Source organism: Peromyscus leucopus, chromosome 22 (genome assembly GCF_004664715.2).
Source record: "Peromyscus leucopus breed LL Stock chromosome 22, UCI_PerLeu_2.1, whole genome shotgun sequence".
NCBI lineage: Eukaryota > Metazoa > Chordata > Mammalia > Rodentia > Cricetidae > Peromyscus > Peromyscus leucopus.
The window spans coordinates 16,753,284-16,776,275 of NC_051081.1; the positions used below are offsets into that span (position 1 = coordinate 16,753,284).

General features: G+C 40.6%; 1 protein-coding gene across 3 annotated transcripts in view; it reads right to left on the minus strand.

Moving 5' to 3' along the window:
• The window catches only part of Foxn2 (forkhead box N2), a 52,411-nt gene that overhangs the window by 6,960 nt on the left and 22,459 nt on the right, over window positions 1-22,992 (minus strand). For all 3 annotated transcript variants that reach the window (XM_028893026.2, XM_028893033.2, XM_028893042.2), the window contains exons 2-4: window positions 21,550-22,100; window positions 10,815-10,909; window positions 7,575-7,639 (exon numbers count right to left, since the gene is read on the minus strand). In XM_028893026.2, the coding sequence (XP_028748859.1) occupies window positions 7,575-7,639; window positions 10,815-10,909; window positions 21,550-22,086 (697 nt within the window). In that variant the 5' untranslated portion in view covers window positions 22,087-22,100. The remainder of the gene's footprint in view (window positions 1-7,574; window positions 7,640-10,814; window positions 10,910-21,549; window positions 22,101-22,992) is intronic.

Below are 22,992 nucleotides of genomic sequence, written 5' to 3' on the forward strand. Positions count from 1 at the left end.
CCGATAATTTTTGAACAAGTATTTCATTTTCTGTGTATTAGTGTTTTGCCTTTACGATGTCCAACACTTATGTGTCTGATGTCTGCAAAGGCTGTTCACAAGTGTCTCAAAAAATATCCCCCTCCCCCCAAATTATCGCATGGTCTGGAACTTGCTAAGTAGGCTAGCCGATTGGTAAGGCAGCCCAGTAATCCCACCTGCCCCTCCCTAGAACCTGAATTACAAGCACCTGGCTTTTCCCCATGGGTTCTGGGGCTCAGGCTCCAGTCCCTGTAAGAAAGTACCTTGCAGACTGAGCTCTCTCTCTCTTCCAGCCCCAGCATTACACATTCTGTCTGTCTGTCTGGAGACAGGACCTCACTATATATATCACATAGGCTAGCCTAAGAATCCTGATCCTCTGCCTCCGGAGTTTAGAATTAAGATGTATGCATGCATGCCTCTACACAGGGTTTACAGAATGACCTCAAGCTGGGTATTCTAACAGGGGCCCAAGAACCATGAACTCCAGACTAGACAGGGATACAATGAGAAACCTTGTCTCAAAAATGCATAAACAGGACCTGGAGACAGCTCAGAAGGTAAAGGTGCTTGCTGCCAAGTCTGACTAGTGAGCCACATCACAGGACCCCACGTGGTAAGAAGAGAAGCACCTTGTGCAAGCTGTTCTCCGACCGTGCCCATGAATATACACCACACACTAACACATGTGGTGACTACAAGACTCTACTTCAGATAAAGCCACCAGGCTGTCACGTGTACATTTTTCTTCCTCTTGTTGATAGTAGTCCAAATAACTATTTGAAGAAACAAATAAAATGGTGCAAGCAATGATTATAAACTTAAGCTTAAAAAATAAAAGAAGATCTAGATATGAAGTTTCCATTCACTGTCTCTTAAAACTGGAAACGTTTATACTACAAAGTTTTCCGCTTTACCTTACTTTCTATTACTACAGACAATGAACCTTGAAGATACTGACTTGTGTACACCCCAACATGACTGCAAATGCTCTTAGGTTAGGCAGTGTTACTGGGGTTTTGTTGTTACTTGTTTGGGGAGACAAGTCTATACATCCCAGGCTGGCCATCAAATGCGTTCCTCCAGCCTCAACTTCCTCAGCACTGAGGATTAAAGACATGAACCATGAGACCAGGCCTATATCACCACCTTGGGTTTTTTTTTTGTTTGTTTGTTTTTTTCCCCGAGACAGGGTTTCTCTGTGTAGCTTTGCACCTTTCCTGGAACTCACTTGGTAGCCCAGGCTGGCCTCCAACTCACAGAGATCCCCCTGCCTCTGCCTCACAAGTGCTGGGATTAAAGGCGTGCACCACCACCGCCCGGCTCACCTTGGGTTTTAATAACAAGTTCGTGTATATCTCACATGTCAGATACTACAGTATTTGCCTGTAATTCCAGCATTCCAAAGACAGAAAAAATGAGTTCTAGGTCAGCCTGGCTTATCTCACACAAAGATCTTATTAAAAAAAAAATAAACAGAAGGGCTCCCTAAAAATCAGGTGGGATGGCGGCTGGAGAGATGGCTCAGAGGTTAAAAGCACTAGCTGCTCTTCCAGAGGTTCTGAGTTCAATTCCCAGCAACCACATGGTGGTTCATAACCAACCATCTATGATATCTGGTTCCCTCTTCTGTCATGCAGGCAGAATACTGTATACATAATAAATAAATAAAATCAGGCGGGATTTGTATTTCAGCAATGGGCCTCTGGAATGCAAGTGTTCAAGGACCAGCACTCCTCCTTAATATTTAGTAAGCATCCAGGATTACAGTGGAAATTGTAGAAAATAATCAGAATACAATGTAGTCTCCATTCTCTTATTCTAGTAAGTTGAATGCCCTACTGTGAGCCTAACATTATTCCAGACTGAAAAAAATAGCAGAAAAAAAGAAACTCATCTCTCAGAATATAAAGAAACAATTAGAACATTAAGGCAGTGATAAGTATGAAGGGGAAAAAGCAGAGAAGGTAACGGTCGGATGAAGGGCTCGGGGAGGTCGGGGAATGTCCAAAGGAAAAGCACAGAATGAACTGATAAGTCATGGTCACAACAGAGAGGCTGGACACACAGAGGTCTCCAGCCTCTTGAGACTTGAGACAATTAGAAAGAGTCCATCACGCTTTTGAAAAAACAAAAAACCAAAAACCCGCAGCTACTACATGTTGTCATACTGTGAAAGTGGAAAAGGCAAGCAGTTCTTTCTCCAAGTGAATGTTCCCAACTGTGGAAACAGCTAAGAGAGCGGTCGGTGGGCTGGATTCCGAACCCCACTCATGCCCAGCCAAGTGTCCTGACACAACTCACAACTTCCAGGACTACTATTCCATACATACTTCTTCTGTCCCTAAGAGAGGATTTAATCTTGTTCCCAATTTTATTTAAAAGGGGGGGGGGTAGTGAGAGAATCTAACAAGGAAAATTAGAGATTTTTATCATCTATGACTAAAACACCCAAAACGCTTCTCATTTAAAGTTAGTGTATTTGTATTCCCCTTTAAAAAGATTTTTTTATCTATGTATGCACACGTGTGCAAGGTGCCTGCCGAGAGGCTAGCAGAGGTGCTGGTCCTTAGAGCTGGAGTTTCTGGCACCTGTGAGCTTGGGTGATGGAAAGTAAGCTTGGATCCTCAGAAGAGCAGCAAGCACTCTGTAAGAAAATCACACTACTGATTTCATAACTGGGTCAAATAGCGATCCATCCAAACAGTTCATTTCCTTCCTCTATTCCTCTCCCTTCTTTATGTTTCTGAAACAGCGTTACTCTACAGCCCTAGCGAACTTCAACTGTTCAGCAATCCTCCTGCTCCGGCCTTTCAACAATTAGAAGATTCCAAGCATAAGCCACTTTGCCTGGCCACACGGCTAACTTCAACCTCTTGATTTATGTGTCCTTACTCTTCATCTTGGAATATTATTAGAAAATTTTAAAAAAAAACCTAGAATACCAATTTTAATTCAAGAGTCAAAACAAACATGTTCCTAGTGACTGATTCTCAGTTGATATGCTTAAATAATATGAGAACAACCAGTCATATTTAAATGGCTCTGAGCTTAGTAATAATTATAAAAGAATTTACTTCCTCTATCAAAATGAACACATACATTTACAAGTTATCCAAAAGGAGAAGCTGCCTCTTAGAATTCTTTAAGCAAGGCAGCAATTCATTAGAATTATCAATATTTTAATCCATCTAGTCTACTGGTTTACTTTCATTTAAAAATATGCTAACCTGCAACTATAAACTTGTAATTAGATGTGTAGTTAACTTTTAACATGACCATCAACTGTTAAATTACGTTATCTATGTGCAGTGCCCTGAGTGTTTTAGGAAAACAGATGGTGAAGCGTGGTAACCGGATGAGTTCACTTCTGTTTGCTGCACTGTCCTGGTGTGCTCAGCAGCACTTTTCACTGTGCTGGCCCAGCTTTGCTGATGATAGCAGCTTCTCAAGTTCCCATAACTAACCTCTGCTCTTATGTGTCGAGTGGCAGCTGAAGAGCACGATCAGGAAAGTGATTCTATGGTGGGCGAGATGAATGTATTTTAATACTAGAGCCCTACAGGATGCATAAGTGATGTGTGTGAAACAAAACTAGTATTTTAGCCTCATTATTTGAAGATCTCTGGCAGCTTCTTCAGAGCCTCCCATCTTGTAGGAAGGAGCACAGGCCACAAGCTTCTAACTCCTGGATCCCAACCCCTCTATGCCACTTACCAGTTGTGTGACCTTGAGAAAGCTACTTAGATCTCTTTAAAGTTTACTCTCCTTGTTTGTTTACTTTTTAAGGTATAGAAACATCTCAAAGGACCGAATGAGATCATGCTGCAGGCACTGTGGTGAGCAATGGAAGCAGCTGTTCCCACCCTCTGCCTCGGCTTCCCTTTGCCTTGTCCACAGGACACAAACAAGCACAGCTGCACGGTCCTCTCCTACACCTAGGCTGCAGTCACACTCCTAGTATGCTTGCCAGGCCTAGCAATGAGCAAACAACTTTCTGAATGCTAGCACCCTGTCCTGTAACTAACTCTGCATGTCCTGCATCGAGCCCTCATTCAGAGGTCAAGCAGCCTCGCTATCTGTGAGGCTCAGCAGCTCGAGCATCAGTTCCTTTCTGAAGATGGAATACTGCATAAACTTGTGACCATTCTGCACAGGCTCACTCTTTTCTTTTTTCCTGTTTATTTGAGACAAGGTCTCTCTATATTAGACCTGGCTGTATTTGAACTCACTGAGATCTGCCTGCCTCTGCCAGGCACACACCTTCACGCCTGGTCTTCATTTCTTTCTTTAAAAACAAAACAAAACAAAAAAAAAAACAACTTTCTGCCCAGATTAATTTCATACTTACTACCTCCTTCCTCTGCATAATCCTGAAAGTCAACCTTCTTCAGTTAAACTATTTCTCTCTTTTCTCTTTCTCTTTTTTTAGGGGGAGGGGTGTTACTGGGAATCAAACCCAGGGGTCTTTGCATGTGAAACAAATATTCTACCACTAAACATCCCGGTGAAACGTTTCTGGGAGCAGGTTGGCCTGAATCTTACCTTTGCAAATCTCAAGGCACCTTGGACAGTACCCAGCATGATGTAGGAACTCAACAATAACTAACTCGTGATGAATGTTTGATTTACTTGGTTATTTTTCAAACCTCTCCAGAAACAATTTAAGGGAAAAGGGGGAGCAAACTTTTCAGTTTATAAATATGCCCTAACCAACCAAATTTAAATATATACTTCGTTAAACTTTTAAAGGTTCTTCAGTTTTGCCTCTTAAAATTCAGGAGAATTCTGTGTTCAAGTCCAGAACTGGTCTAGAGCTGTTTGAATCTAGAATATCAACCCTCCTCGCCTAATTCACTGTGGGCTAGGAGAACAGGCCTCATATCCTAAGCAAGGGATAAAGGAAGGTGCTGTGAGCAGCAGAGAAGAGACATGATGTGCAAGCCATCACAGGTCAGGACAGATAAACAGGCTGGAACCAAGGAATGTCTCCACAGGAAGAAATCCAACAAGATGGAATGAAATAAGAGCAAGAAGAGATTCTAAGAAATCTCAGAATTCACAAAGAGCATGTCTCAGAATCTAGATGAAGTGAGCTTGAGGGTAAGATTCGGAAGTTCCTTGGGATATAAAAACACAGAAGAGCTTCAGCAACCCCTAAGTCAAGAGAGATCCCATCTCCCTCACAAGTAACAGGAGACAGACGCTGGCTTCAGTGGAGGCAGAGTCACCAGAAACTGACCCCACCCACTCAATTTCTTTGCAAAGGTTTCTCCCTCTTATTTTCATAGGAAGCACAATGCCTCCAAAGCTCAGCTTTGTAAGCTTCCAAGAGCCAAAATAACTTACAACCCAAAGGCTTTCCTGTGAGGTTTTCATTTGTGAAGGACATGGAAATGTTAAGAATTGAAACAACAACACTACAAACCTCATTAATTACCTATTAATTATGAGCAGGGAGAAAATCCACGACCTAAGAGTTGAGGGCTGGGGGTGTTACTCAGAGGTATGGAGTTTGCCAACATGCTTTAACACTCAGCACTTTTAGGAGAGAAACAACAAACTTTTGGATTTGTTCTTGTAACTATGATGCAAGCACAGTTAAGGACTTTCTGAATAGGACTCCAGTCACAAAGGAAATAAGACCAACAATCGACAAATGGGAACTCTCAAAATTAAACAACTCTGTCCACACAGCAGATAAAGCAACTGATTCTCAGTGAAGAAGACAGCCTCCAGGATGGAGGAGGATCTTTCCCAGTAACACATGACAAATAAAGTAACAAACAACCACATCAAAAACTGAGCCAAGGAAGGCTGGGAATCTAGTTCAGTTGGTACAATATTTACCTAGCATGAATGAAGCCCTGGATTTGATCCTCAGCACATCGGAACTTAGCATGGTGCATGTAGAAGTAGAAGGATCAGTATTTCAAGCTCATCCTTAACTACACAGCAAGTTAAAAGGCCAGCTGGGCTCCACGAAACCCTATCAGTACTTTTTTTAAGACTGAGATTCCATTTGGCCAATGGCAAAGTGGCTGCAGAAACCAGTGACAGCAGATGGTGGTGGGCATGGAGAAAGTGCAACCGTTCTTCACCGGTGGTCAAGAGTACAAGGGAAACTGGTGTGGAAATGCCCCAAGACTAGATAGAATCCTATGACCAGCTCTTACACTCCTGGGTACATACCCAGAGGACTCCACGTTTTACTACCGAGATGCTTGTACATCTCTGTTCACTGCTGCTTTATTCACAATAGCAAAGCAACAGCATCAGCTGGACGCCCACCAGCACATGAGTGGATAATGAAAATGTGGTACACATACACAACTCAGAAGTGCGGAAAATGGACGGAAGTGGAAAACACTGTTTTATTAAGTGAGGTCACCCAGGCTGAGAAAGATGAAAGAGAGCAGGTTTGCTAATTTTCGTGTATGTGTGTCGTCTACGTGAGGATGAGACGGTGTAGATGCCTAGACAATGGTAAGGACCCAGGGGAAGGTGAAACGGGGCTTACAAGAGAATGATAAAGACGGTAATGAACACACGTGATATAGACATAGAAGGTGGATGAGCAGGGCACCTGGGAGGCAGAAGCTGGTGGGTCTCTGTGAGTTTGAGGCCAGCCTGGTCTAGAATTCCAGGCCAGCCAGGGCTACAGAGTCTTTCTCAAATCATAAACAAAACCAAACAAACAAAGAAAGGGGGGCTACTGGAGATGGAAGAGTTTGGGTGGGGATGGGGGCAAAGGCGGGCAGAAGGGGTGAGGGGAGATCAACCAAAACCCACCGAAGAATTAAATACTATAAAAATTAGGGGAGGGGGACAAACATAAAAACCCTTTAAAAAAGGTCAACCTCTTAGTCTAAATTAGAGGCCTCCAGGCATAACCTATAAAAAACATTCTGAACTACACGCCAATAGCAAAGGGTCACAAGGCAAGTATTTTATGATTTGCAAACCAGGATGCAAAACCAAAGGCATAACATGTAGGTCTCTGCTGCAGCTAAACCCATTGCGACGTGCCAGACACCGCATCTCAAAATATTAGTGTTAGTTGTATTTTTTCTTCAGCCATTTCATAAATGTAAAGTTACCACGGGCCACATAATAATCGGCAAAAGTAACTCCATGATGATATTACTTAGAAATTAAATTTGGTTGGATGGTGATGGCGCATGCCTTTAATCTCAGCACTTGGGAGGCAGAGGCAGGAGGATCTCTGTGAATTTGAGGCCAGCCTGGGCTACAGAGTGAGTTCCCAGGAAAGGCTCCAAAGCTACACAGAGAGACCCTGTCTCAAAAAATGAAAAAAGAAAAAGAAATTAAACGTGACTTTCAAGGAAAAATATACGTAAAGAGGAATTAACATAAGAGCAATGTAGAGGAACATAAAATACCTGTACATTATGAGTCACTGAAGAAAAACACGCACATATATACACTATACTAAATATTGGTAAGTGATGACTTTTCTCTACAGAAATTTATCACTTAAGTCTTCTACAATCCGAAGGGTCAGGATTCAGGAGGACAGTCTTCATACGTACCTTTAAGAGTTTGCACTTGACTTTGCTTGAGGACAGAGCTCAAGTAGTGAGGCGATAAAGAACCACTAAAAGACAGGGAGAAAAGACAGATGTGCTTATAAGTCTTACAGAGCCCAGCCACAAATACATCTAGGATGTACCATAAAACCACAACAAACAAGTTTTACTTTTGTTTTCTTTGCTAATAGCACTCAGTTTAGAAAGAGCTACTAAAGAAAAAAGTGAGCAAGGGCTAAAATTAAAAATAACTATTTAGTTATTGTTAAAAAATAATTTATCTCTTAATTTCTTCATTTGTAAAGCAGAAATAATTACATTTCTCATACAGTATTTTTGCACCAGTTACATAATAATGTATTTTAAATGCCTTGAACAATAAATACATAAGAATTTAGTTTTATATATTTAAATTTGATATAATATTAACAGTTATTAGTTTAACACTAAGAATTTATCAAAACAAAGGGGCTGGAGAGATGGCTCAGAGGTTAAGAGCACTGGCTGTTCTTCTAGAGGTCCTGAGTTCAATTCCCACAACCACACGGTGGCTCACAGCTGTCTGTAGTGAGAGCTGGTACTCTCTTCTGGAGTGTAGGCAGACATGCAGACAGAACACTGTATATATAATAAATAAAATATTATTTAAAAAAAGATTCTTCCTTAAAAAGAATTTATCAAAGTAAGTATTTAAAAAAAGTTCTATATAATAATGCCACAGAATTAAGTTTCCAGGGTTTTTTTTTTTTTTTTTTTTTTTTTTTTTTTTTTGGGAAGGGGTTCTACTTGTGATAGTAGAGAAAAATCTTTTAAAATGAAATTAAAAGTATATTTCCTATTCAGTTTTTACATATACCTCATTCTTTCTCCCCAGAATTACATAAAAAACTTGTCAGAAGAAATCAACAAAATGGAACAAAATGTTTTTATTTTATTAAGGTTTTAAAGTCAACAATTGATAATTCCCATGCTGTTATTTACTCTTTAAAAAAAAAGCCTACAAAATCACTTTTAATACCTAAGTTATGATAAGCCTAAAGAAACAAACATAGATACAAGGCATAAAGATACAGTGGAATGTGATCTGTGGAGCGTCCAAAGGACAGTGCCATTTTCCCACTTTATCCTTAATTAAGACACAGCTAAGTAAGTCACATAAGTAAACGTTAAAGATATTTCCTTTAGCTCTAAATTATTATTTAAATGGAATATCTCATAAGCACCAATATTAACTAAGAAGAAATCAACTTCTTTTTCCTTTTTTTTTAAGATAGGGTCTCACCACATACAGATTAGACTGGCCTTGAACCCACAGAGACCTGCCTCCCTCTGCTTTCCGAGTTCTGGGATTAAAGGTGTTTATGCCTAGCTCCAATGAATCATTTCTTTTAAAACTTTGTTTCATAAGGATACATTACCTACTGGTTCCTCTTATAATGACTGATACATTGTCCAGTCATTTCAACTTTCCACCTTCAACTATAACCTTTCATTAATAACAATTTACAAATTCAAATGAACTACAATGGGAAATTCTGAATTTGTTGCAGTGAGATTTTAATTTCATTTTCTCCCTACGCATGTATTTGAAAGTTTATTAACAAGTGATTCCTGAATTTGGAAAGGCTAAACAGGATTGCAATGAGTTCAAGGCTGGCCTGGGCCACAGCGAGCTTTAGGCTAGCCTGGGCTGTGCAGTGGTATGTTTTGTCCCCAGCTGAGAAATGTCTGGAACTGTTTAGGGAGGACTAGTTCTGTCCTTGTTAAAGCAGGAGTGTGGCTTTCTGGAAGGAGGACTGTCACTAGGAGTGAGTGGGCTTTGAAGTTTCAAAAGCCCACCCCAGGCCCAGTCTCTCTCTCTGCCTGCTGCCTGTGGGTGGATGAGGATATAAAGACCTCAGCTACTGCTCCAGTGCCATGATGACAATGGACTAAAAGCAAGTCCCCAATTAAATGTTTTCTTTGTAAGAGCTGCCTTGGTCACGGTGTCCCTCCATAGCAATAGAACAATCTTAAATGGTGTATCAAAAATGTTATGATTACAAACTGTAAATCATCTTATTTAAAAAATTTAAATATGCATTTAATTTGCTATGTAAGTCATGCAAACAATTAAAATGAGTTAGTCTTTTTGCAACTGAAGTCATATAACTTATTAGCTTACTTATAATATATTGCACTGACTTTACTTCTGAGAATTTATATTCAACTATCCAGCATTTTATTTTGTTGCAGGAGAACTGTTCCTAAAGCCATTCCACTGTGCCAACAAAGCCACCTTGAATCAGAAAATGGGAGTCAGCAACTGACTGACCAGTATTAGCCATTAAGTTCTTGGAGGACCAAGGAGGTTTTGCTAGAGATAACAGGAAGAAAAGATTTCCGGGGTGGGGGTGGGTGCCTGGAGCTGGTGGTTGGGGAAAACCGTGGAGAGAAGGTCATCCAATCAACTCTCCACTGTCCTTGGACTTATCAGGTTTTTATCTCAACTTCTGATTCCCAAGTTTTTATTATAATGGAACAATTTAGATATTTGTTACATCTGTTGCCCCACATTGGGCGCAATGTGTACTGAGTCTTTCTCGGCCCACTCGTCAGCTCCCAATTCATGACACAGAGACTTATTAATTATAAAAGCTCGGCCTTAGCTTAGGCTTGTTTCTAACTAGATCTTTTTTTTTTTGAGACAGGGTTTCTCTGTGTAGCTTTGCGCCTTTCCTGGAACTCACTTGGTAGCCCAGGCTGGCCTCGAACTCACAGAGATCCACCTGCCTCTGCCTCCCAAGTGCTGGGATTAAAGGTGTGCGCCACCACTGCCCGGCTTCTAACTAGATCTTATAACTTAAATTAACCCATTTCTATTTATCTATGTGCTGCCATGTGGCTTTGTGGCTTTTACCTCTCCTTCTGCATGTTTTGCTTCCTCTGCAGCACCAGGCTGGAGACTCCCTTTCTTCTTCTCAGAGCACTCTCTTCTGGAAGTCCTATCTCTTGCCTAGTTACTTGCCTTAGTTCTTTATTAAATCAATCACAGTGACCTATCTTTATACAGTGTAATTAAGTATCTCACAACATTTTATTTTCTAGAAAGAAGGAAAGTAGCCAAGAGGAAAATCCCTTAGGTTAATGTTAGCTGTAAATACTTCTCTATACAATTAAATAAACACACAAATAAAACAAGGCCCTCCAATTTTGTTTTTTCCATCTCACAAAATAAATCTAAATCACACAGAGGGCCCTTACCTTTGTGGAGAGGAAAAAGGTTGCTTCTTCAAAGCCTGCATAAGGTTGGGCTTATATTCTGGATCAACACACCATAAGGAACCTTTTCCATTAACCTAGAAAAAAGTGTGCAAGAATAGCCTGGAATTTTTATGTATCACAATTTATCAGATTGCTCTGAGTAAGCATATGGGGAAAGCCTTCCCACCTTTGAGTACATGCTAAGGCTGAAGTGAAGGCTTGTGTCTGCTGCTAGACGCTGATCTGCAGTAAAACCCACACCTGCTTCCCCAACGCCCCACCCCCCAAAGTGGAAGTGAGCCTGCTATACATGACTGATTGCAGTCACAACAAAATACATAGAACTTGTTCTAACCACACGATGAGAGAGGTTCAAACTTATTTACACCCAGGCTTATATAATGCTTAAACTTATTTATTTATGAGAGATAGACAAGCCATGAGTGTGGGATGGAGGAAAACTTGGAGGAATCAGCCCTCTCCTTCTAAGCCATCTCATTGATCCTATGCTTTTTATATTACCAAAAAAAATCAAACTTTACAACTACATTAATAATTCTTTGAAAAACAATTAAATTTACTTATTTCCTTTCCCAATACTTCCATGTATAAAATCTTGCATGATGTAAAGCTTAATGCAATTATCTCCACATTGCTTCCATTTCCTAAATTCTTTGTCAAGGCAGTATTAGTCTACCATTGAGATCTTTTATCTTTGAATCCTGTTTCATTTTTATAAAATGGCATGATGAAAAAATATTGTTCCACAAATTTAAAAACTAAGATCTGAGGCTGGGTTCAGCAGCTAATAGTATACCGTACTGCACTTGCAGAAGACTCAAGTTTGATTCCCAGCACCCATACCAGAGGGCTCACACCACATATAACTGTGGTTCTGGGGGATCTGCTGCCCTCTTTGACCTCTGTTGATACTCACACACAAGCATACATACTCACACAGACTTAGACACATAATATGTAATTTAAAAAAAAACTTAAAACCCAAGTTCTTCATTACTACTTACTGCCTAATCATATGAAACTGGACAAACCATTCAATGTGGAGTTGGACATTTCACAATTTACCATAAAATAAAAGATCCAAGTGAGTTGCAATGAGATTCAAATAAAGTAATTCATATCCAAGTGACACAGTTCAAAATAAATGAACATTAACTGGCTATTTTGAAATTGACATGGGGTGTTTATGGAATGCTAGTTGAAGGGGGTTAATAATACCAACAATAGAGCTGGGCAGTGGTGGCGCATGCTGTTGCTGGAGGTCTTTTCTCCAGGCTCCACCAAGCCCCGCAGTCCCACAATCCACATATAAAATAATCACTCAGACACTTATATTATTTATAAACTGTATGGCCAAGGCAGGCTTCTTGTTAACTGTTCTTTTATCTTAAATTAACCCATTTCTATAAATCTATACCTTGCCACGTGGCTGGTGGCTTACCGGAGTCTACATGTTGCTTGTCCTGGTGGTGGCTGCAGTGTCTCTCCCCCAGCCTTCCGCTTCCCAGAAATCTCCTCTCTCCTTGTCCCACCTACTTCCTGCCTGGTCACTGGCCATCAGTGTTTTATTTATATAGAACAATATCCACAGCACTTCCCCTTTTCTTTTTTTTTTAAAAAGGAAGGTTTTAATTTTAACATAGTAAAATTACGTATAACAAAACAATCATCAAGCAAGAATTATAGTTACAATATTAAAGATGTCCTATCTATCTTATATTTGTGAGTTTAAGGTTTTATATCTAACTTATCTTTTATCATAACTGAGGAAATTATAACTATCTAGTCTTTAACCACATCAAAGACCTGAGAAGGAACATAATGGTACCTGAGAAATGGTAGATGGATGCAACCAACTTTCGGGAATCTTGCAAGAGTAGACCAAGACAGCTGGCAGCCTGGACAGTCACCTAATGTTTCTCAGCATTGTTGGTGCATTTAAATTGGCTACAGGCCTAGAGTATCTGACAGACCATTTTCAGAAGCAGGAATTCTGAAAGACCATCTTACTCTGTCTTGGCAGAGTACAGTGGTCGCTTTCCTTGTGTCCCACTTGTCCAGAAAGGACAGCATGCATTCGTACTGTCAGCCGTCAAGGCAAGGGCAGTTCTTTGCCCAGTAGGCCATTTTGTGCCAAAAAGACAAACTTCCAAATGGAAATGTCTTAGAAGCTTAACATTCTCTCGGGATCAAATTGGTGCAGCCAGGAGCAATTGTGTCTCACGTCAACAGAATTCTAAGTTATTTAAATGCCATATTCTCTAGGTCTATGAAGTGTTTGAAGATTACCTATCTATCTGAAATATATCTATGTATACCTCAAAGACTTAACTAACATGGCTACAGATATGATTATCATAGATGACTAATTACTAATCTATTTTTAATTACCCATTACAATTTTAAATGAGTTACATAAACATAATACCTCAAACAAGAATAGAAATATATATACAGTATAACAAAATTAACGTCAAGTTTGTATCAATAAACTAAAATTTATACCAATGTAAAACATTTTAAACATAAACTAAAATCTATACCAATGTAAAACATTTTAAACAAGTTGTTCTTTAAAAGTAGGTTCATTAGGGCTGGAGAGATGGCTCAGTGGTTAAGAGCACTGGCTGTTCTTGCAGAGGTCATGAGTTCAATTCCCAGCACCCACATGGTGGCTCCCAATCATCTGTAATGAAATCTGGCGCCCTCTTTGGGCATGCAGGTAGAACATTGTATACATAATAAAAAAAAAAAAAAAAAGTAGGTTCATTAATCTACTCTTTTATCTTATCACCTCTATATCCTCCTATATATCTATATCAACATGCATTTAATCGCAGCACTCAGGAGGCAGAGAGGCAGATCTCCGTGAGTTCAAGCCTGTCTGGTCTACAGTGAGATCCAGGACAGTCAAGGTTACACTGAGAGACCTTGTTTCCAAAACCCAAAACAACAACAACAAACCAGTAAGAACAAGAGTAAATGTTTCGGTGATAAGCAGTAAGGGATAAACTAACTTGGGGGGAAAGCTTCCTATCTGTGGAAAAGCCATCCACTGAGAACAAACCAGTTTTAAACACCCTGGCAAATGAGACAGGCGTGCAGATAAAGGAAAACTGAACAAGTCTTTTAACAGCCACACAGGGAGGAATGGGCTGAGACATCTCTGCATTCAGTGGCAAGGCACCACAGAAAGCATTAGGGCTAGGCAGAGGCAAGAGGACTGTCTCAAGTTCGAGGCTAGCCTGGTCTACATAGTGAGTTTTGTCCTAGCCAGCACTATATAATTTACTTACACACACACAAACAAAAATAACAAAAAAATTCAAGCAACTGACAAGTTTTTCCAAGAAATGTTAAAATTTGCAAATGTATTTTTAGATTAAGTGATAAAAACTAATTTAGATCTTTGTTCAGTCATTTAGACAAAATGATATGTTTTGACAATTGGGAAATAAAACTGTCAACACACATCTTTTGTTCCAATTAGGTTTCATATACACAAGTAATTTTTCCTACTTTGACCAAGACAAGTCTATCAATAACTACCCATGTTCTATTTTGGTATTCCAGAGATATCTCCTACAAACTGGTTTAAGTCTTGTTTAAAATTCTATAGTAGGAGTCTGAAAGTTTTGGTTTTTTTTTTTTTTTTTGATCACAGTAGAAAAAGCTATTTCTTTGAAACAGCACACTGTAAAAACTGAGAACTTGCAGTTTCAGTACAGTTTCAAATAACAGTCTGGCTTATGTTGCCATGGCAGCATTTCCTTCCACTGGTCTGTTCCTGAGCCACCAGTAACAAGAGATAAACTATGTATTTGCTCATCTATATTCCAGAGTCTGCAAAAAGAATTTTTAACTAACTCTCACTTAAACTCTGGTTAGTGATAACCAAAAATGATAAAAGTGTTAGAAATACTATTCTAAAATGAAACTTGCTGATAAGAAATAGACTGGAAACAGAAAATAAGCATTCTCTCATTTATTATCATGAATTTTAAAACTTAAGATTGGTAGAAAAACCACTGAAGGTTTTGTAGAAAGGAATATATTAAGGGCTAAACTGCAAAGATTCATCTTAATAAAAGTTTAAATAACAAATTCAGAGAAGACACAATATTACTATGTCTGAAATGTTATGTTCTTGCCTTATACATTTTAAAAGTTCTGTCTTGTCTAATACCTTCATATATATGTAGAATCACCAAATGACAAAACATTAAAACTGTAACTAGACTAGCAAAAATTTAAGTCTGTATTTATAGACTAAAAATCACAGTCATAATGTTCACTTACATTCCACAAAAATTCAGAAAAACAGTATTGGATGTTGGCTGGGAACGTAACTCAGTGGTGGACGCCTGCCATGCATATGCAATGGCCATTAAGTCTGATCCCCAGACCTGGAAAAAAGGCCTTAAGCCTTTAGACCCTTTTTCTGAAGTGGTGTGGATAATTCAAAGGGGACAAAAGGTAGACAGACCTTGCCTTTCTCCTGTGGGGAGAAACCTCATCTCTAAATTCCATCCATTCAGGCACCAAATCCAACAGGTGCAAAGGAAAATACATTCTGAGACACCCACTCAAAAGGTTCATACATTTAAACAAAACAAAACAAAAACACCTAGCTGTGGGGTGAAAACTGCAATCCTAACACTTGAGGTGGTGGTGGGACACCGGGAGTTCAAGGTCATCTTTAGCTGCCTATCAAGTTCCACTGGAAGCCAGCCTGAGCTACATTAAGACCTGCCCCCAAGCAAATAAATCAATAAATCCATAAGCACTTTCCTCTGCCCCTGAAAGGAATAACTCTCCTAAGTCTCAAACTATCAAGCACAGTGTTCTAGTTTTCATCAACATCAAGTGGTTTCCTCTGGGGTTGAAACATTCCATCCTGCAGGGGAGCTCATGACAGAAAGAAAGTAAACAACTCAAAACAGCTTCAGGAAGTCCTTGAAAGACACAGATTTACTAGGCTCCTCTTTCCCAGAGTAAACATAATTCTGAGAGTCACTTTCCCCACACATGACAAGCTACAAAGACCTTGCAGAAACCAACCAAGTCCATGAAAGCAGCAGAGACCACTGAGCTGCCTGAGGAGGTGGGGACCACTGAACTGCCTGAGGAGGATCTGCCTGAGGAGGTGGGGACCACTGAGCTGCCTGAGGAGGAGCTGCCTGAGGAGGTGGGGACCACTGAGCTGCCTGAGGAGGTGGGAACCACTGAGCTGTCCTCAGTAGGTGGGGACCACTGAGCCACCTGGAAAGGACACCTGGATCTGCTGAGCTGCCTGCAGGCTGTGCAGTGTGCTCCAGGCTTCCACCTTTGTGAGCGGTCACCTGTGCAGGGATGGGCTTGGGTGTGCAGCTGTCTCTGACTCATTTCTGCTCCTGTAGTAACCCCTCACACATTCTTATTAAGTAACTCAAATAAAAATCACTGCTTCACCAAGTGGGACGTTGGTGGTGTACTCACAGCTTCTTCTCTTACCCTTACTTGTAATAGCTTGCTAAGTTTTGCTCCTGTGGTACAATTTCTATCTCATTCTTCATGGACAGGTATTTCTCTTTCTCAAATTCTACCTGAAACTGAAACAATATCCTTTCCCATTTTCTAGCTCTCGCCTCCTTATTCCTTTCTCTGAACAGTGCAATTGCTCAGATAGGCAGGTGTGAAATACTAGCATTTAAGCAAACAGGCAGGCAGATCAAGATCAAGAGACCAGGCCTGGAACTGGAGAGCTGGCTCAGGTTAAGAGCACTGGCTGCTCTTGCAGAGGACGGACCTAGGTTCACTTTCCAGCATCTGCATGGTGGCTTAGAGCCACTTTAACTCCAGTTCCAGGCATTTAATGCCTTCTGGCCCCTGCAGACTCCCACATGTACACAGAGCACACACATACACTCACTGACATACACACAAAATAAAATAGGCTGGGCGGTGGTGGCACACTCCGGAGGGAAAGGCATCTCTGTGAGTTCTAGGCCATCATGGTCTACATAGTGAATCTGAGGTCAGCCATGATTTAAATTCTGAAACACTATTTCAAAAAAAGAAGGAAATCTTTAGTGACTTCCAGGCTATTGTGGTGATTTGAATGAGAATAGCCCCCACAAGCTGGTATCTTTAAATACATGGTCCCCAGCTGTGAAACTGTTTGGGAAGAATTAGGAGATGTATGTGGCCTTGTTGGAGGAAGTGTGTCTCTGGGGTGGGTTCTGAGGTTTCAGAAGTCCAAGCCGTTCTCAGCTCCTTCTCTCTCTCTCTGCCTCATGCTTGTGTCTTACCATGCAGGCTCCCAGCTACTACCTCAGCACCACACCGGCCTGTCCGCTGTCATCCCCTACCATGATGGTTATGGATTCAACCTCTGAAACTGGAATCCCCTCAATAAACACAGTGAGTTTGAGCCCAGGCGTGCTACATGAAACCCTATCTCCAGGAAGGAAGGGAGAGAAAGAAGGGAGAGAAGGAAGAAGGAAGGGAGGGGAGGGTGAGTGAGCTCACTGTATAAAAATCAAACAAGGAAAAAATATAAATAGGGGGCTGGAGAGATGGCTTGGTGGTTAAGAGCCCTGGCTGCTCTTCCAGAGGTCCTGAGTTCAATTCCCAGCAACCACATGCTGGCTCACAACCATCCATAATGAGATCTGGTGCCCTCTTCTGGCCTGCAGGCATACATGCAGACAGAACACTGTATATATAATAAATAAATAAATCATATATATATATATATATATATATATATATATATATATATATATATATGACTAAAAGAACTTTCACTGTAGTAGTGTTTTTGGAAAAACCTAAACTCAGATGCCTAAGTACCATTAAATAAGGTAAAATAAATTATGCATTAAAATGGGAACTACTGAACTTTTTAAAAGGCTGCAGAATACTCCCTCCACCCCTCCACACACACCTTAATCTCTTCTCCCCTAACTTCAGGGAACAAGAGCCTGAGGATCTTTGCCTACCTTTTGAACCACTCACCTTTGGCTGAAAGGTTGGTTGAATCACGGCCCCTGTTACCAATCACTATGAGGCAAGGGATAAGTAGGAGATAACTATATAAGAGAGTTTATACCTACTCTGGTGGGAATAAAAACTTGTACATAGCTATAATATGCAAAGGCACTCTAGCCAGCCCGTGCATGGCAAACAGGGCTTTGGCAGGCCTTGCCCTTCTCCCATTCCCTCTGCTGTGCTAAAACCATTAGATTACATCCCTAAACTGGCCACCGCTTCCTCCTCCTGAGACTGACCACCAAGTCCATCTATCTAAGTACTGAAGCCCAACAATCAAAAGCCCCTTTTGGCTGCCCCAATTAACCGTCCAATCAAAATTAAACAGCTCATCCTAACACGGGGGTTCGCCTTGTACCTTTATAAACTGCCATTTGCCTATGTGCCATGTCTGTCTCCTCTCTATCCAGAGGCTGTCCTTTGTCCCTCAGGACAAATGCCCCGCCCCTCTCCCTTGTTCCCTTCCTCTTCTCCCTCATCCTCCATCTCCTGTCTTTGTCTCTTATCCCCGCCCTCTGTCCCTCTGGGGTGAATAAATCCCCTTTGTGCTGAGAACTTGGACTTGGGCCGATTACCGGTCCGGTCCCTTCAATATCTAACTATAGAAACAATAAAGGAAAGGTGACAGGAACCCGGAATAGATATACCAAGCAGCAAGTGCCTATGGGGGAGCTTCCGAACTGAGCTCTGAGGAAGTGGTTTCTCCACGGAGACTAGGAAAATGCACTCTAGATGGGATAGGATAAAGACCATACACTGGAATAGCTAGTGTGGTGTGTGTGTGTGTGGGGGGGGGAGCAGTAGTTCATGGAGTAATTTTTTAAACAGCATCAAAAACAGAGATCAGATTGAGAGAACCCTAAAACCTATTCTAAGGAATGTTTTTATTCAAAGATTGACTATTTATTTATTTATTTGTGTATGTGTGATGGCTATGCCACCTGTGTGTGCTTGCCCAGGCTAGAAGAGCGCATCAGATCTCCTGGAGCTGGAGTTACTGGTGGTTGTGAGCTGCCTGCCCTGCCAGGTGCTGGGAACCAAACTCTGCTCCTCTAGAAGAGCACACATGTTCTCAATGGCTCAGCAATCTCTCCAGCCCTGGAGTTCTTTAATGTCCGTAACTCACTATTTTACAATTTAGAATTCACAACCACCTGAAGTGACATGAGGCTACTGTGAGCTAACTTCATGAGTTTACATATCTGGCTCTTGGAACATCTGATTCAAATTACCCACGCCAACTCCTCTCTCTCTCTGTGTGTGTGTGTGTGTGTGTGTGTGTGTGTGTGTGTGTGTGTGTGTATGTGTGTGTATATATACATACACATATATAAATAAGAGATGACCCAAAACACTAAACTAATAAGACAACAATGAAAAAAAAGTTAAAAAAAAAAAAAGGTTTAAAAAGTCAATGGTTGCCAGACAGTGGTGGCACATGCCTTTAATCCCAGCACTGGGAGGCAGAGGCAGTGGGTCTCTGAATTCAAGGCCAGCCTGGTCTACAGAGCGAGTTCTAGGATAGCCAGGGCTACGCAGAGAAAGCCTGTCTTGAAATACTGCCTGCCCCCTGCCCCCAAAAGGTAATTGTAAAGAAAAAGAATCCAGGGCTGGAGAGATGGCTCAGAGGTTAAGAGCACTTGCTTGTTCTTCCAAAGGTCCTGAGTTCAATTCCCAGCAACCACATGGTGGCTCACAACCATCTGTAATGAGATCTGATGCCCTCTTCCAGCTTGCAGGGATATGTGCAGACAGAACACTGTATACATAATAAATAAAGAAAGAAAAAGAATCCAGGCAAGTATGAACATGGTATTATGCAAATCAAGGAAAAATAAATTTCTAAAGCTATTATTACCATTTACATACACAGACACACACACACACACACACACACACACACACACACACACACACATATGTGCATTTCAATTGATGAGAAATGAAGATCTAAACTAGGATCCTTGAGAATTTATAGGTCATTTATTTCCTAGATTCTAACTTGATTTTTGCAGGCAATGGTCAAATGACTTTACCTAGCTGGGTCTCATTTTCCTGGTTATGAAGTAAGAGACTTCAGCAGGCTAATGTATAAACCCCTTTCAAATTTTACATCCAAGTAACTAGGCATCATAAAGAAAAACATCAAACTTAGAATCTTGGATCCTAGAAGAGGGAGGCATAAAGTTCAACTTACATAAATGTCAACGTAACTCTAGATTAAACAATTAGCTGTAAATTAAGTCTGGCTTTAGGAGACAAACTTGAGTCATGAGCAACCAGATGCTAAGTGAAGCACTGGGAATGGATGAGATTACCCAAGAAAACACTAAACTAAAAAGACGACAGTGAAAACAGTTTTTAAAACAGGTTTAAAAAGCTAATGGTAAAGAAAACGAATCCAGGCAAGTCTGATAATGGTATTACGTATTCTGTAAATCAAGGAAAATGAATTTCTCACGCTAGTCTTACCTTACAACACAATGTCTAACCAGGTCAGCCGAGTCATGAGGCAGGTGTTAGACTATTCAAACCTGCATCTTTATTGAAACTATGTCCATGTGCAGTACTAAGTGTGATCCTCCTTTGACAGGGAATGGAGACATGTTTAGGAAAACAACGTACATATGACAAATGAAATGAAGGAAAACCTCAGAACTGAAGCCTAAGTAACTGATTATGACATTCACTGGCCTTCACATCCATTGCACCTTTCCACTCTGCCTGCCTGCCTGCATTTCTCACTCAGACAGAATATACTATTGCCTTTATATAACTTCTATAGCTACAGAAAACTTATTATTATTATTATTATTATTATTATTATTATTATTTGTTTCTTTTGAGATAGGGTTTCTCTGTGTAGCCTTGGAGTCTGTCCTGGAACTCGCTTTGTAGACCAGGCTGGCCTGGAACTCAGAGATCTACCTGCCTCTGCCTCCCCCAAGTGCTGGGAGGAAACTTATTTTTTAAAGCACCATTTAAAAAGCAAATTTAAAAACATAGAACAGAAAAAAAGCAAACTAAAAATAACTCCTGTCATATTCTTTAATGTAAATGAGCTACAGTTTCATTATGAGGTAGATTTTTATACTGAATAAATAGGATATATACTGATCTAGTTGTATAAACTAGGGGGAATCCACCCCATGGGACTAGCATGCATGGCCCCTCCAGAGAACCCAGGTTCAGTTCCTAGCCCCCCATTAGGCAGTTCACAGACGCCTTTAATTCTAGCTCTGAAGAACCCAACATCCTATTGTGACTTCTGAAGACACTGTACTGGTGCCCAAACCAGAAACACACACAATCAATAAAATCTTTTACAATGAGACACACACACGCCCTCAAAAGGAGAAACAAACGACTTGGTGGCCTAGATATACAGCCAGTGGAGTGCTTGCCGAACACAGCAGTTTCAACTCCTGGTTGGGCGGGTGGTGGCCAATGGCGTGAGGAAGGAGCACTGGGAAGAATCATCCAGGTGCCAAGGCAGACTGAATGTAATGCTAGTAAAAATGTCTCAACACTAAAACACTTTACAGCATCAGAAATGAAAGCAAATGATAAATGTAATTAGTCTCAAACTAATCTGACTTGGCCTCGCTTCCGTGGTTCCCCCGTATCGTAAGGGCCTGTATTACTTCCCCCACCACACAGAGCAATGCTGATAAATACTGACCTTGCCATGGCTCCTCTCCACTTTCTGAAAACACTTATTCAGGGACAGGTTATGCCGAACAGAATTCTTCCAGCCTGTGGGTGCAGTGGCAAAGTACGGGAAGCGGTCCAGAATCCAGCTATAAATTTCTTTGACAGGCAAACATTTATTTGGAGAGTGTTCAATAGCCATATAAATGAGAAGACTAAAGGAGTATGGGGGCTTTGAAGTTGCTGACTTTTTTTCTGGGTTCTGGTAGCAGGACGGTCCAAAGGCCGGCAGATCATCCCCCTCTATGTCATACAATGGGCTAACCATTGGGAGACCTTCACTTCCAAGCCTGAAGTTGGTTAGAAGATTACTACTTTCATGAAGCCAGTTCAAGTTTGTCAGTTCGTCATCCGCCGAGTCACTGCCCACTAGGGTGGCCTTTGGCCTCGCAGCATCCCCGACTTCAGGCAAGCTTCCCATTTTGTAAATCTGACTTAGTCCTGCAACCTTCTCGGCTCCTGGGGTCTCAGCTCTCTTATCTGGAGTCATTCCAATTACTGGACCCATTTACTCGTATAGTTCTGCAAAAAGAAAAGAAGTTACCAATTAATATAAATCAAACTCTGGAAAAAGCAAATGAACATTTACATATACACATCCAAATCAAGAAAAATTTGCAATTGACTATATGCCATACAAATAATAAATAACATATTTAGGATTTTCTTTTTTCTTTTTTGAGACAGGGTCTCTCTTTGTAGCCCTGGCTGTCCTCAAATTCATAGATTCCCCCTGCCTCTGCCTCCTGTGTACGGGGATTAAGGTGTGTACCACCATGCCCAGCTCCTCATATAATATTGTATATTTAAATACAATACAGTTTTGACAGTTATAATGCATACAAAGAAGTAGTTGCTTAATATTATTTGAAACAATAAACATTAAATAAAACATAACTTGACAGCATCACATGTATTAGTGATAATAAAAAATAAAACAATATAGCATCAATAGAAAAGTTCCCAGTCCATAACAACCAGTAGTAGCTCTTACTAAACATAATGGGGCTGGTGAGATGGCCTGCCAGATAGAGTACTTACTCCAGGCCTGACAACCTAAGTCCAACTCTGAGAACCCATCAGGTAGAAGAAGAAAACCAATGCCTAGAAGTTGCCTTTGGACCTCCACAAGCACACAGGGGCAAGTATTATACAACTGTTCTCATATATAACTAAACTATGAACAGACTATGTCATGACTTTATAATTTATCCTAAGTATCTGTATTTTACTGTAATAATCATACATAGTGCTCAATCTTTAAAATACTAAAATTTGAAACAATGTTTAAACAATTCCAAGTAAAGCTCCAAATCTTAAATATTTGCCTTAAAAAATAAATCATTTCTAGGACTAGAGAGATGGCTCAGTATAAGAGCACTTGTTGCTCTCTCAAAGGGTCTGGGTTCAATTC